Below are 12,849 nucleotides of genomic sequence, written 5' to 3' on the forward strand. Positions count from 1 at the left end.
GCCAATATCTCAAACGTGCGTCCCGACCCGCGGTGGTGACGGCGTATCTTTTATTCATCGGGACGCGTCGTGCAACCCCTTTCTCTTGTCGGTGCCGCGGCAGGCCAGGGAAATATCCCAGAGATGATTCTGAAAAGCTGTTCTATATTGTCACGGCTTAACCTACAGCTTGAAAACTGTGTCGCTAATTAATCACCTCTCCCCGTTCATGTGACGGTGGATTTTTTTTTTTTTCCTCCTTGCAACAGATGTGATGAATTCAATTAAAAAGCAGGACAGCTTAGCACAGGCACACACACATACACACACACAGACACACAGACACACACAAACACATGTAAATGTGCTTAGTAATAAAAAAAAAAAAAAACAGGTTTTCAGCTCATCTCATTTTTCAAATATATATAGTCGCTGTAGATACTCTTTACTATGAGGATATTTATCCTGTATTTGTCCTGATGTGATTAGTTGCTCCTCTCTGGTGTAACCCTTTGAACTCTGTTTTCCCCTTAAATTCCCCCTTAAGTAGCTTTAAGTTAAAAAAAAAAAAAAAAAAAAAAAACTCCCATATTGTATGACCGTGTCACAGCCATATTCTGTCTCTGCTGGTTGCGGTGCTTCATTGCACTGCAAAAAGTCAAAATCTTACCAAGATTTTTTGTCTTATTTCTAGTCAAAATATCTCATTACACTTAAAATAAGACATGATCACCTCAGAAGTAACTTGGTTTTAGACAATTGTCTCTTGTTTCAAGTGAAAATTTACTTGAAACAAGTGAAAATTTGCTTGTTTCATTGGCAAAATTTGCCAGTGGAAAAAGTGAAAATTCACTTGAAATAAGTGAAAATTAGCTAGAAACAAGAAACAAATTTTGCCATCATGTCAGGTGATCATGTCTTATTATAAGTGTAATGAGATATTTTGACTAGAAATAAGACAAATAATCTTGGTAAGATTTTGAGATTTTGCAGTGTGGCTGCAGAATTACATCAAATACAAAATATCTGCAAGTCTTGTGCGTCATTTTCTACACGTTTCCCTGCAGTTCAGCAGTTTTTTGGTATCTTTGGAAACCTGCCAGAAAGAATGAATTTTGGCAGGTTTGAGCGATGCATTTGTGAGGATGAAACCACTGATAGGACCGGAAGAGTTAAGGAGCTTAAGCTGTGACATCACCTGGTGCGATGTTTACCTGACACGGAGACACGTTTGAGATGAAAACCCTCAGTTAAACGGCAGGTGCTTTTTTTTCTTCATCTATGAATGGAGGAAGAGGACAAGAAGCTGCTTTTGCTCTTCATTTTGCTCTCGTGCATGTTTTTTTTTACCGTGCAGGTGCGCTGGGGGGAGAAGGGCTCCACGGAGGAAGGAGCCCGGCTGGAGAAGGCCAAGAACGCCATCGTGTCCATCCCGGAGGAGGTGGAGGAGCCGATGATCAAGCGCCCGCCCAAGCCCGCCCCCGCCCGCCACACGCCGGAGAACAAGTGGTACACGCCCATCAAGGTGAGCAGCAGCAACTGTGCACTTCCAAAAAAAAAGAAAGAAAGAAAGAAAAAAAGTGCAATAAATGAATGTGCAGCCTTTAGACACGGCCTTCCACATGCAACCACAATGTCATAAAAAAAGTAGATTTCTTGCATTTGCACTTGCGTTCTCACTGGTGAGTGCTGATGTTTAGGATCACTTCAGTCAAAGAAAACTTTATTGCGGTGTGTATTTGGATATATATGTGCATACAGTTGTCCCTCGCTATAACGCGGTTCACCTTTTGTGGCCTCGCAGTTTCGCGGATTTTTTTTTTTTTGTGCAATTTTGCATTTTTTTTTTTTTTTTTTTTACTGGACTTCTTTTTCTACGAAGGTTTGAACTTTGAGAGTTTAAACAAGAGAGAAAAGTGAGAAAATGTTAATGCCTGTCTGAGAAAAGTGTATAAAGTGTGTAGTGAGGGGTTTTACAGCCTTAAAACATCTAGAATAATTGTAAAAAATAAAGCTGACTACTTCGCGGATTTCGCCTATTGCGGGTTATTTTTAACTCCCGCGATTAACGAGGGACCACTGTATATGGAAAGTCTTCGGCGAGGACAGCAGCAGCAAAGCCCCCCCCCCACACGATGCATCAACTGTCTGCATTAGTCATATGTGTACTACTGTGTTTAGTTCAGTTTCATTAAATGACTAGACTTGGTTAATTTCACGCAGGGCTTTGGTTTGTTCAGTTTGAGTTTACGGTTAAAGGCTGGTTCTGTAGTAAATAATGAAGGTTTGGATGAGTAAATATGTGCTGATCACACTAAATTATGGGGTGGACGCCTTTCTCGGCAGGGATGTGAAACGTGGCAAAACGGTTTGACTTTGTGATATTTTGCTTTCTGTTTTTGGAGTGGAACACTTTTATTCACACCTCAGTGTTTTTGTCTCACCTGCACGTTTTGCTTTTTTTATATATATATATATATATATATATATATATATCTACCGTATTTCACCAATTAATCGCCCGGCCACAAATAGCCGCCGGGTTCTTATAAACGCCTGGGGTCTGCACCCATTTTGCGTATTAAACGCCCACCCGAATAACCGCCGGGGCGATTATTTGCATCATAATGAGGTAACCTAAAATAAGGCTACTCACCTTATTTCTGCAGCAGTAAACAGTTAGTCGCACAATAACGGTGCGGCACTTCCGTTTTCTGTCAAAATAAGAGCGCTAGCTAACGTTAGAACAAAAGGGTGTACCGTAATCTTGAATCAACCGACTGAAAATATGTTGGACAGCAGCTGTCATCACGATAATGTCCTGGTGCAAACATAAATAAAGGCCTGCAGCGAATAGCCGCCTGGTTCTTTTAAACGCCCGGGGTCCAAGTCGATTTTGCATATTAAACGCCCGGGCGATTAATTGGTGAAATACGGTATATAATTTGTGCATGAAGTTGTGACTGTAAACTAAACGGCGTCCTCGTCCTCTCTCATCAGGGTCGCCTCGATGCTTTGTGGGCTTTGCTGCGGCGGCAGTACGACCGAGTCTCCCTCATGCGCCCCACCTCTGCAGACAAGGTAAGCTGGCACAAAGCAAACAGCTGAGATTTCCCCCCCTCCCCCTCCCTGAAACGCAGCACTGAACCTGGCTGGCCGCCCCCCCCCCCCGAGCAGGCAGCAAGACGCAAAGCTTCCAAAGTGCTCGGTGCTTTTGGTTCCCGGTGTGCAGGACTGAGCGATGCATAACACAGGGCTCACTCAGGGAAGCGAACAAGACACATTAAAAATGACCAGTGGAAAGAGTGCTGGATTGAATAAACAGAGAAGTGTGTGTGTGTGTGTGTGTGTGTTTGTGTGCGTGGGCGGGGGGTGGAGAATGTATCTGCTGCAGTTAAACAAGTTGACTGTACGTGGGGATGCGTGGGCGTTACGGTATGTGATTCAGCTTTTGGTCGTCTCAAGCTACAACCTGCAGGGAGTGACTCACTTTCTGATCGCAAAGTGGCAAACGGGACACTTTCTGATACTCGGGGCTATAAATAGGAAATGCTTTACATCTGTCATCACCGAGGATGGTCTGTTTCCATTTTTCCACCATCTGATGTTCCTGACTTCTTAAATTTCTCTTGGTTGCATATGTGCTGCGTGAAACCCAGGAGGACATTATCCGCCGTGATTATTGGTTGTTTTAACGCTGCCAACTTCACACAGCTGTGCCTCGTACCTATTGCATCACCGACACACACTCACAGCGAAGACCCGCCTCTTTTATCCGCGTGGAGGAGAGGAAATGCGAGCTGCGGTCGTCGTTTGCAAGAGCAGAGGAAGTTGCTGGCGTCGCTTTCGCATTGTGTTGTTGTGACCTAACCGGGCGCTGTGTGTGTGTGTGTGTGTGTGTGTGTGTGTGCTGCAGCTGCACTGCCTCACAGCGGGGCGCGTGACAGGGACGACCTAATATGGTCAAACCCTGGATGCCTCTGCGCCGTCCGCGGAGAAGAGGAAGCGCGACGACTTGACAAAACCGACAAAACCCGGCGCCCCGCGGGCGGTGAAGGGAGAAACCACCGCCGAATCAAAGTTAACCAGATGTTTTGATATGTCGAGAGCTCTGCAACGCAGTAATTAATCCACAAAACCGCACCATCTGCTGCCGAGATTGAGTTATATGCCTAATCCACGATGAATAGCATAGATTAGCACCAATTTGCAGATGGCCATACTGTGACGGAGCGCTTCAACTTCGCTTCTTGGCCGGTTAACCCTTTATAGGGCAAGTGACTATTTTTGGTCATTTCAGAAATTTTACATATCACGCCCAGCCCCTGTCTCAGTTAGTTCAATAATCATTTGGTCTTCACCCAGCCAATCAGCAAAGATCGCTCCGCATCCCAGGTCACATGATTGTGGCATTTGACCAATCTCAATGGCTTTGATTTTCTATAGGAAAATGAAAATTTTAGAAAAATTTTAGAAAAGTAATAAAGTCCTGTCATGTTCTCTAATAACAGTCTAGGGTTGTTTTTTTGAATTTCAAAGTATTTCAATGAGTGCCCTATAAAGGCTTAACTCCAAAAACATTCACCACTTAGTTTTCACTTGTTCTTTTTTTTTTTTTTTTTTTTTTTTTACCACACAATCCTAACCCTCTAACGGGAATTCCACTTTCACCACCAACTAGTTTATTTGACGTTTCTTTCTAGCGTCTGACAGCTGAAAAATTTTAAAAAAAAAAAAAAAGGTTTGATTTTTTCCAAACACATGTGCGTGTAGGAAAAGTGCAGCAGCAGTGGAGGAAACACATGGTAAAAAAAAAAAAAAAAAAAAAAAAAAAAAAAAAAATGAATTTCAGTGATGGCACATCTGTGTACCCACTTATGAATTTGAGGCCCTGATGTCTTTTCGGCGTCTGAGCGTCCGCATGTGTGGCCTGAGAGCTGGAACGGCGAGAGCGTTTTTTTTTTTAATGGTTCACAGGATGATGTCAGGCGTTTCAAGTGGAATAAAGCTCGCTCTCTGGATGCTCCGAAGAACATGGAAAAACCAAGTCAGTGGGCCAGCTGCGAGGCTGCCAATCCCCGCTCGGTGCCGTCACCGTGCTGTTTAGCAAGGCTCAGAACGCCAGAAGATGCCAGTGTTAAAAACCTCATCAAAACACTCAGCCTCCTGTCCAGCTTTTTTTTTCTTTTTCTTTTTTTTTTCTTAAATCAAGCTCCTGTTTTTTGAGAGAGAGAGAGAAAGAGAGAGAGAGACTGTCCCACACCAGGTTTAATTTTCAGCTTCCTGTCAAAGTGCCCTTTAGCAAGACGCTGAACCTACGCCCCGTCCGCTCACTCGTTGTTTCTCACTGAGGGCGTCCGCCAAAATAATCGTATGATGAATTGTGAACGCTGCGTCAAATCCTGATAAAAGTCGCATACTTTCATGACTAACACTCTGGCAAGGACATTTTTCCTTTCTTTCTTTCTTTCTTTCTTTCTTTCTTTCTTTCTTTTTTTTTATTGAAATGACAAAAACTCCCCTGCACAACAGTCATCTGATCGCCTCGGTTTTTTAATACAAAGAGGAAGGATCCTCAGGCGTCACATTGGCAGCTCCAAGTGAGTAAAGGATGATGGATGTTCCCACACATGAGGTCACTTCAGTCCGTCTCAGCAAAAAAAGTGGAAAAAACAGGAATCGGAGCCCACCAGTTGCCTCTGAGTAAACCAGTTATGTCAAACCACTTAGACAGGAAGAGGACATGGAGGAGAGGCAGCGCGCCAAGCAGACGCCGGCCCTGGCACCCCTGGCAGCCCGCGGCTTCGAACGCCAGCCGCTGCGCCCAACTCCACTTTCGAGTCCTTGATCAAGACGGTGCGCGGAGGAAGCAGACGATCAAACAGGAGGCCGGCGAGGCAGCTCGTCTTTGGGTTTGAAGTGAAGTACTGACGGAGCGGAGCGGCCAGTGATCACCGGCAAAATTATGAAGCACGCTTTTATTGTTTTTTCCACACAGTTCAGCTGGAACGTGCCGGGAGATCAGGTGGTTAAAGGGCCACACCGGGGGATTTTGAATGCAAATTTTACTCACATTTTACACTGCAGCTTTATTTGCACATCATGCAGCGGTACTGAAGATTTCACAACATCATAATACAGTGGTCCCTCGTTTATCGCGGGGGTTACGTTCTAAAAATAACCCGCAATAGGCGAAATCCGCGAAGTAGTCAGCTTTATTTTTTACAATTAGCCTATTATAGATGTATTAAGGCGATAAAACCCCTCACTACACACTTTATACACTTTTCTCAGACAGGCATTAACATTTTCTCACTTTTCTCTCTTGTTTAAACTCTCAAAGTTCAAACCTTCGTAGAAAAATAAGTCCAGTATTGTAGAATGAACGCATTCTGTACTGTACAGGAGACACGGCACGGAGGAGATTGATTGACAATGGTCTACAGTCCCTTAGCCAATCAGGACGCAGAACACAATGCACTGTTTAAAAAAAAAAAAAAAAAAAAAGCATGCAAAATTGCACTAAAAAAAATCCGCGAAACTGCGAGGCCGCGAAAGGTGAACCGCGTTATAGCGAGGGACAACTGTAATCAAAATTCCTCGATATTTAAGTTATTAAGCCGCCTTCTAATGTTCTGCTTCTGCGGCTAACAAAGTCCTCCACATTCATAAACCACGGAAATGATAATAATCTGTGGAAAGTTTCCCCGGGGACTATTTTCCCCCAGCGGAGGGAGCATTTTCTCCACTCCGCCCCCCCCCAATTTCAAAAAGTCCTGAAAACACAACGGCGCTGCTGCTTTTAGGAAACATAACGTGGAGGACTTTATCACAGCGATCGAATGCTGGTGTGAAGAAAGTTTTAAGTCTCTGAAAGTTCGGTTTCATATCATGGTGGAAAAAACAGCTGGAGAAAAGGGAGGAGAAATGATATCGCAGTTATCAAATCCAAGCGCTCACCGTGGGAAAAGATGAGCAGTTTACTCAATTTGATCTATTAAACTAAGTGTAAACTAATAGGAGATCAGTTAGGGAAACAAAATGGCAGTTTAATTTGATGGGAGGGGTGCGGATATTAAAAAATATAATGACATCCCCACTGAAAATGCAGTGTGTTTTAAGGATGAAGAAATAATCTGAGTTTAGTGTGAAAATACAGAAAAAAGATGAATATTGTTGAATGGAAAATTAGTTAATAAGTTGAGGAAGGCGTTTTTTATGCCGTCGTGGCTTTAAATCTCCAGTGATGTTCAGTAGTGAGTCTAGAAATGTTTTTTAAATCTGACACTGAATCAGCTTGGTGGTTCTTTGCGGCGGTGCTGGTCTTTGCACCAAATGGCATCGTCACCCGGTGTGTGAAGACAGTTGGAGTCAGACAAAGGAGTGTGTCTGATCTCTGTGGAGAAAAAAAAAATAAATAAAAAAATTGGTCCCACTAAAGTCTCAGGTTGTAATTTCTGTGCAGAGTTCTCAGATCTTCCTCCTGGCTTACATTACCTAGATTAAATGGGAAATGATAAGTGTAATTGATATAAACGCTCATTTATTCCAGCTGCAGATGAATTAAATAATAGAAATCTGAGACGGTGGAAAACTCAGCGGAAAAAAAGGAGACTGCATTAGTCGCCAGACCTGAATCACACTCACACAGATTTACAGTTTTAGGTTTCATTGTCCTAATTTATTAGTCCAATGCTGCTAATGTAATCTATTGCATCAGTACCTCTGAACGGCGGAGCTGACTGCGCCCCTGGGACGGCGCTGATGTCCACAGGAAGCCGATTTTACATGGAATAGCAGGTAAACACAGGTGTTACCGGCCGACTTTAATTAATGTTCTGCTCCAGTTCGGACTAATGGAGTCAGAGTCCTGCCTCTGTGCATCCGGTCCACTTCAACGGAACAGAACCTTGATTAATGTCATTAGAAACACCTGCTATTTCATGTCAAAACTGGAAGCTGTGAGCAAGGATCTGTCTGAAAACACATCATCAGCTGGGTTTCCATCCACCTATTTCTATTCGCATTTTCAGAAATTGCGAAAAAAAAAAAAAAAAAGAAAAAAAAAAACTTGGATGGAAACGCCAGGAATTCGAAAAACAGCCGAAAATTCGCAAAAAAGTTTTTACGCTTGGAGGGGGTGGATTTCTCAGCGTATCGATAAAAGAAAATGCGACTTTTTTGCTGTGGAAACAGGTTTTGCGAATAAACGATGACTGGACCGGATACCACGTCACACTTCTACGCTACAGTCTTATTATTAGTTATTATTATTATTATTATTATTGTTATTAGTCTCTTATTCCTTATTAAGGATGGTTCGGTGCGAAGTTAGCGCTGCCAAAATAGTAAGCAGACTTCTCCCAAGAGCCGACAAGTTCAGCAGGAATCTGTCCCTGATCAGCTGCTGAGTGTCAGCTGAGTGTTTGTTGTTGTTGTTCAGTCGACACACACGACGCTATCTTATGATGTCATCTCACGGCGCACTCTCCTCCCATTAATCGCAAAACAAAACTAAATGGAAACAGGCGTAAATTCGCATTTTCTTTTGCGCATTTTGACAAAATTCGCTCAAAAATTTCGATATATTTGGATGGAAACCCAGCTACTGTCTCCGTGCCGGCTTTCCTTCAGCACTAAGCGGCTTTTCGAAAACGCTCTTCGGAGTTGTGCGGGTGTGAAAACGGCATCGTTCGGCGTGGTAACGTGGCCCCGGAAATCTTCTGACGCCGGGTTGTGCACGTGGTCCGGTATCGAGCTTGCGTAGGCCTTGCGGGTGCACATACGTGGTCTTAATCGGGGACTCGAGGGTGTTCGGTTTGGAAACACTCGTGCGGCGCGGTAACGCCACATTTCCCCGGCCGGCTGCGGACGCGGCCCGAGCCTCGTGCAGAAAAACAAGCTGCCGACGTGGCCTGGACGAGCTGCAGCAGAAACACGGACGTGGTGGTGGTGAGAAGTGGCTTCAGGCGGCTCTTTAGGAAGCCACAGCAGAGCCTGCATCCATTTCTTTATAGATAAATTTATTTTTATATGCACACACACACACACACACACACACACACACACACGGCCGTGATATCAGAGCCTGTGGAGCCGGTGCTGGCCGGTGGCAGGGCAGACCGCCGCGGCGTGGAAAACAGGAAAACAGGACAGGAGAGGGAAAAGGTAAGAGAGGAGGAGAGAGGAGCAGCGTGGGGAGGCGGGGGGGAGGAGAGAGAGGGAGGTGGTGGTGGGGGGGGCAGGGAGGGAGGGAGGGAGGGCAGCGGCCTTTGATGGCGGACAGGAAACCTCCAGGGTCATGAATTTTTCAGCGAGCTGCATCCGCGGGGTTACAAGGACTCGTACAGGTGTAAGGAAGCAGGTTGTCGCAGACATCTGTTCAGCACGGGGACCCGGGTGTCCACCCCCCCCCCCCCCCACCTCCCTCTTCCTACCCCCCCACACCACCCCACCTCACTTCCTGCCTCCCCTCCTCCTCCCTGCTGCCGCCCCGAGCCAGACTGCTGGATTGTCAGCAGATGCAGAGGAGAGACAGAGAAAGAGAGAAAGAGAGAGAGAGAGAGAGGGAGAGAGAGAGAGAGAGAGAGAGAGGGAGAGGGAGTGAAACAGTTTTTTTTTTTTTTTTTTTTTTTTTTTTTTTGGTCTCACATTTAGTGCCCGAGGGCCTTCAACACCAAAGGTAGAGCGGGGGTGGACACAGCTGCAGTGCCGAACTCGCCCCAGGCACAAATAAAGAGATCTAATGTGGTTTGACTGTGTTGTCGGTGAGAGCGGGGAGCCGGGGAGGCACTTCAGAGCCAACTTAGCACAGCAACATCTGCCGCCAAGTTTTACTGGGGATCGACTGGGGACAGCAGGTAGGGGAAGGTGGCAGGAGAGAGAGAGAGAGAGGGAGAGAGAGAGAGAGAGAGGACGATTGGCCTTATTATGGTGCTGGAGCTCTTTTTGAAGAGGGGGTGGTGTGTACGAAACCTCTCTCTCTCCTCTCTCTCTCTCTCTCTCCTCTCTCACACACACACACACACACACACCAGGTATTGTTTTCTAAAAGCAGCTGTCCGCAAAATGTCCAAACAAGTTGCGCAATGAATGATGCATCACCATACATTAAAACCCCTCGGTGTCCTCCCACAATAAAAGCACATTCACGAGGCAAAGGCATGAGAGAAAAGGGGGTGGGGAGGAGGGGGGGGGGGGGGGGGGGGGGGGCGCTTTTTTGACTTTTGTCTGAGTTTGTGTGAATTTCCAGTCGGATTTCCATTTGTTTCTCTCTCTCGCTCTCATTTGCTCCTCACCGGGGGGAATATGTGGGCTGAGCATGTTGGTGTGAGTGAAGGCTAATGGTAATATCTGATGGACCTCTAGACTATTGCAAAAGCATATTTGCTGCCGACTTGGTTATGAAAGACATTTTTAGCATTTCTTGGGAGGGAATTTCAGTTTCTTTTCTCACTTCTTTTTTTTTTTTCTTTTTTTTTTTTTATATAATTGGTCCATGTCTTCTCAGATCTTGCAGATTTGATAAAAATACTCATTGAAATGAGGTGATAGCTACCAACCTGAGTAAAGGTCCGTCTCAGGGTGATGGGAGAGACGCAGAAGCAGCATGTGTCCTCCTACAAGCGTCCTGGCTGCTTTTCAAGATATAACACATACATATATTAAGCCTTATTGAAAAATACATTCTACCTCTCTCCTCTCGAATCTCTCCTTTCTTTCCCCGGCACTTGCCATTGGTTGCTTGCCGTGTTGATGGGAATGCCAACAAAATACCTACAAATGTTAAAAAATAAATGCAAAGTAATGTGCAAACATAGCGTATTAGTAGGTAACGACATTTCTATAAACAGCCTATTTAAAATTAACAGTTTCCATGTTTTTCCCATTCGCTGTCCTCCTTTATTTCTTTATTTAAAGGTGTTTCTCTTTCTTTCCTTTTTTTTTGTAAACGTTATATTAATGTATATCTTTTTTTGGTTTATTTTGATTTCTTGGTATATGAATGCATTCTAGGTCCTTTTATAAGCCTTCAGCTTCATACCTCCCCTGCACATATGTTGTACTTTTTTCAGCATTGTCTCACATTTGTCTTTTTTTTTTTTTTTTTTTTTTTTTGTGCATAATAGAAAATAAAAACATACATTGAATAGTAATAGTAGTATTAAAATAGTGCTGTAAAAGGGTTTCTTTTTACATGGAGACAGGCATGTACGTATTCGAGCGAGTAGATGAGGAGGGTTTTGGAAAAGGGCAGTGCAGTTCAAGAGGAGGTGATGCTCGTTTTTTTTTTTTTTAAATGGTTAGAAATAAACCCCAAAAAGAAGCTGCACCCATGAAAAAATTTTTTTAAAAAATCTGGAAGACACCGCAGTCCTCTCTGTCTTCCCTCAGCTGGTGCATCTTTTTTTTTCTTTCTTTTTCTTTTTTTTTTATTCTCTCCACTCTGCCAGCGTAGGTGCCCTGCCTGTGACAGCGTCTTAATTTAACAGCCGTCGGTCACGTTGCAGACAGTGCTGTGGGAGCGTTTAATTAAGTGACTGTGAGCAGAGGGACTCCACGGACCTGCTCTAGAAGAATCCCATCAGATGGATGGAGCAGGGAGGGGAGGGGAGAGAGGGAGAGAAGGGCACGGAGATGGATGGGGAAGTGTTGAAAAAAAAAAATTTAAAAAAAAAAAAAAAAAAAAAGGGAGGACAACGCTGGCATAAGCTGAGGGCCGCCGAGGGGAGAGGTGACAGCCCGCCCGCCGCAGCCTGGCATGGAATGGCACGGGCTGTCCTCCGAGGTCACGGTAATAACATGGCTCGGGTTTGTTTCCTTCCTTGTCGCCTGCTGGTTTTCTCCGAGCTGGATCCGGATACTGGGAGCCTCCGAGATGTCACTGTTTGCCTGGAGAGAGAGCCAAGTGGATCAATAGTACACTGGCACACCCACACCCAGCCGCCACCGCTCAGTTGTCAAGAGTAGACGGGAGTAAAGGTGCGACATTTCGCCATTTGAACATCAGGAAGTCATTTAACAACACTAATTGGGGAGACATTAGTGTAATTACTGTAAATACACCAGATGACTTACAACCTCTAGTGTCCTCCGCTCTGCGTTTTTCCATAGTTTCACAGTGGGTGCAGTTTTTTTCAGGAATCAGATGTGTTGCTTTACGGCACAAAACAGAAACGGCAGATCGCGGAAAGAGTGAAAAACTTAAGTAAAGGTTGCACGATGAATCTTTTATATTGATTAATTAGAATTTATGTTTTAAATCGATGCAAAAAACGGCTGAATAGTGAAATTGAGATTTTGGATACATATGTTATCATGTTAAAACAGCCAGACAAACAGGCCCCAGTTCATTCATCTACACTGAGCATGCATGCCCAGAGACACATGCACAAAATCACTAGTCACACAATTATGCCCTCAAAGATTCCCATCAGCTAGTAGTAGTAGTAGTAAGTGAAAAAAATGTAAGTTAAAATCGTAAATCACAATCAAAAATCATAAAAACTTTGAAAAAATGTAGTTTTTTTTTCCCTTTAGCCATATCTCCAATATGTTTATCCTCTTTAATAAAACCAGAAAGAAAACCTTGACTGAGGAAGCAAAGGCTGTAAGCAATAGGATATTTTGTGTGAAGTGTAATCTTAATTTTGAGACTCTCTGGCATTAACAATATCACATTAGTGAGAGAGAGATGCTGCAATTTTGTCCCTGCCATGATATCATTTGTTTCCAGCACTGATACCAAGGTAGCAATGATATTATATGTTAATCTTTACAAATGTAACACACTTAAAAAAAATAAGCATCATTCAGTCAGTCGATTAAATTGCAGCCGGTGAAAAATCACATACAGCAGAGCCACGAGTT

The 12,849-nt window shown here is 44.1% G+C and overlaps 1 protein-coding gene across 1 annotated transcript in view; it reads left to right on the top strand.

Annotated features, from left to right (window-relative positions):
* The window catches only part of antxr2a (ANTXR cell adhesion molecule 2a), an 84,542-nt gene that overhangs the window by 37,102 nt on the left and 34,591 nt on the right, over nucleotides 1-12,849 (top strand). The window contains exons 15-16 of the mRNA XM_030060890.1: nucleotides 1,337-1,504; nucleotides 2,980-3,060. Of these exons, the coding sequence (XP_029916750.1) occupies nucleotides 1,337-1,504; nucleotides 2,980-3,060 (249 nt within the window). The remainder of the gene's footprint in view (nucleotides 1-1,336; nucleotides 1,505-2,979; nucleotides 3,061-12,849) is intronic.

This window comes from Myripristis murdjan, chromosome 9 (genome assembly GCF_902150065.1).
Source record: "Myripristis murdjan chromosome 9, fMyrMur1.1, whole genome shotgun sequence".
NCBI classification, from domain to species: domain Eukaryota; kingdom Metazoa; phylum Chordata; class Actinopteri; order Holocentriformes; family Holocentridae; genus Myripristis; species Myripristis murdjan.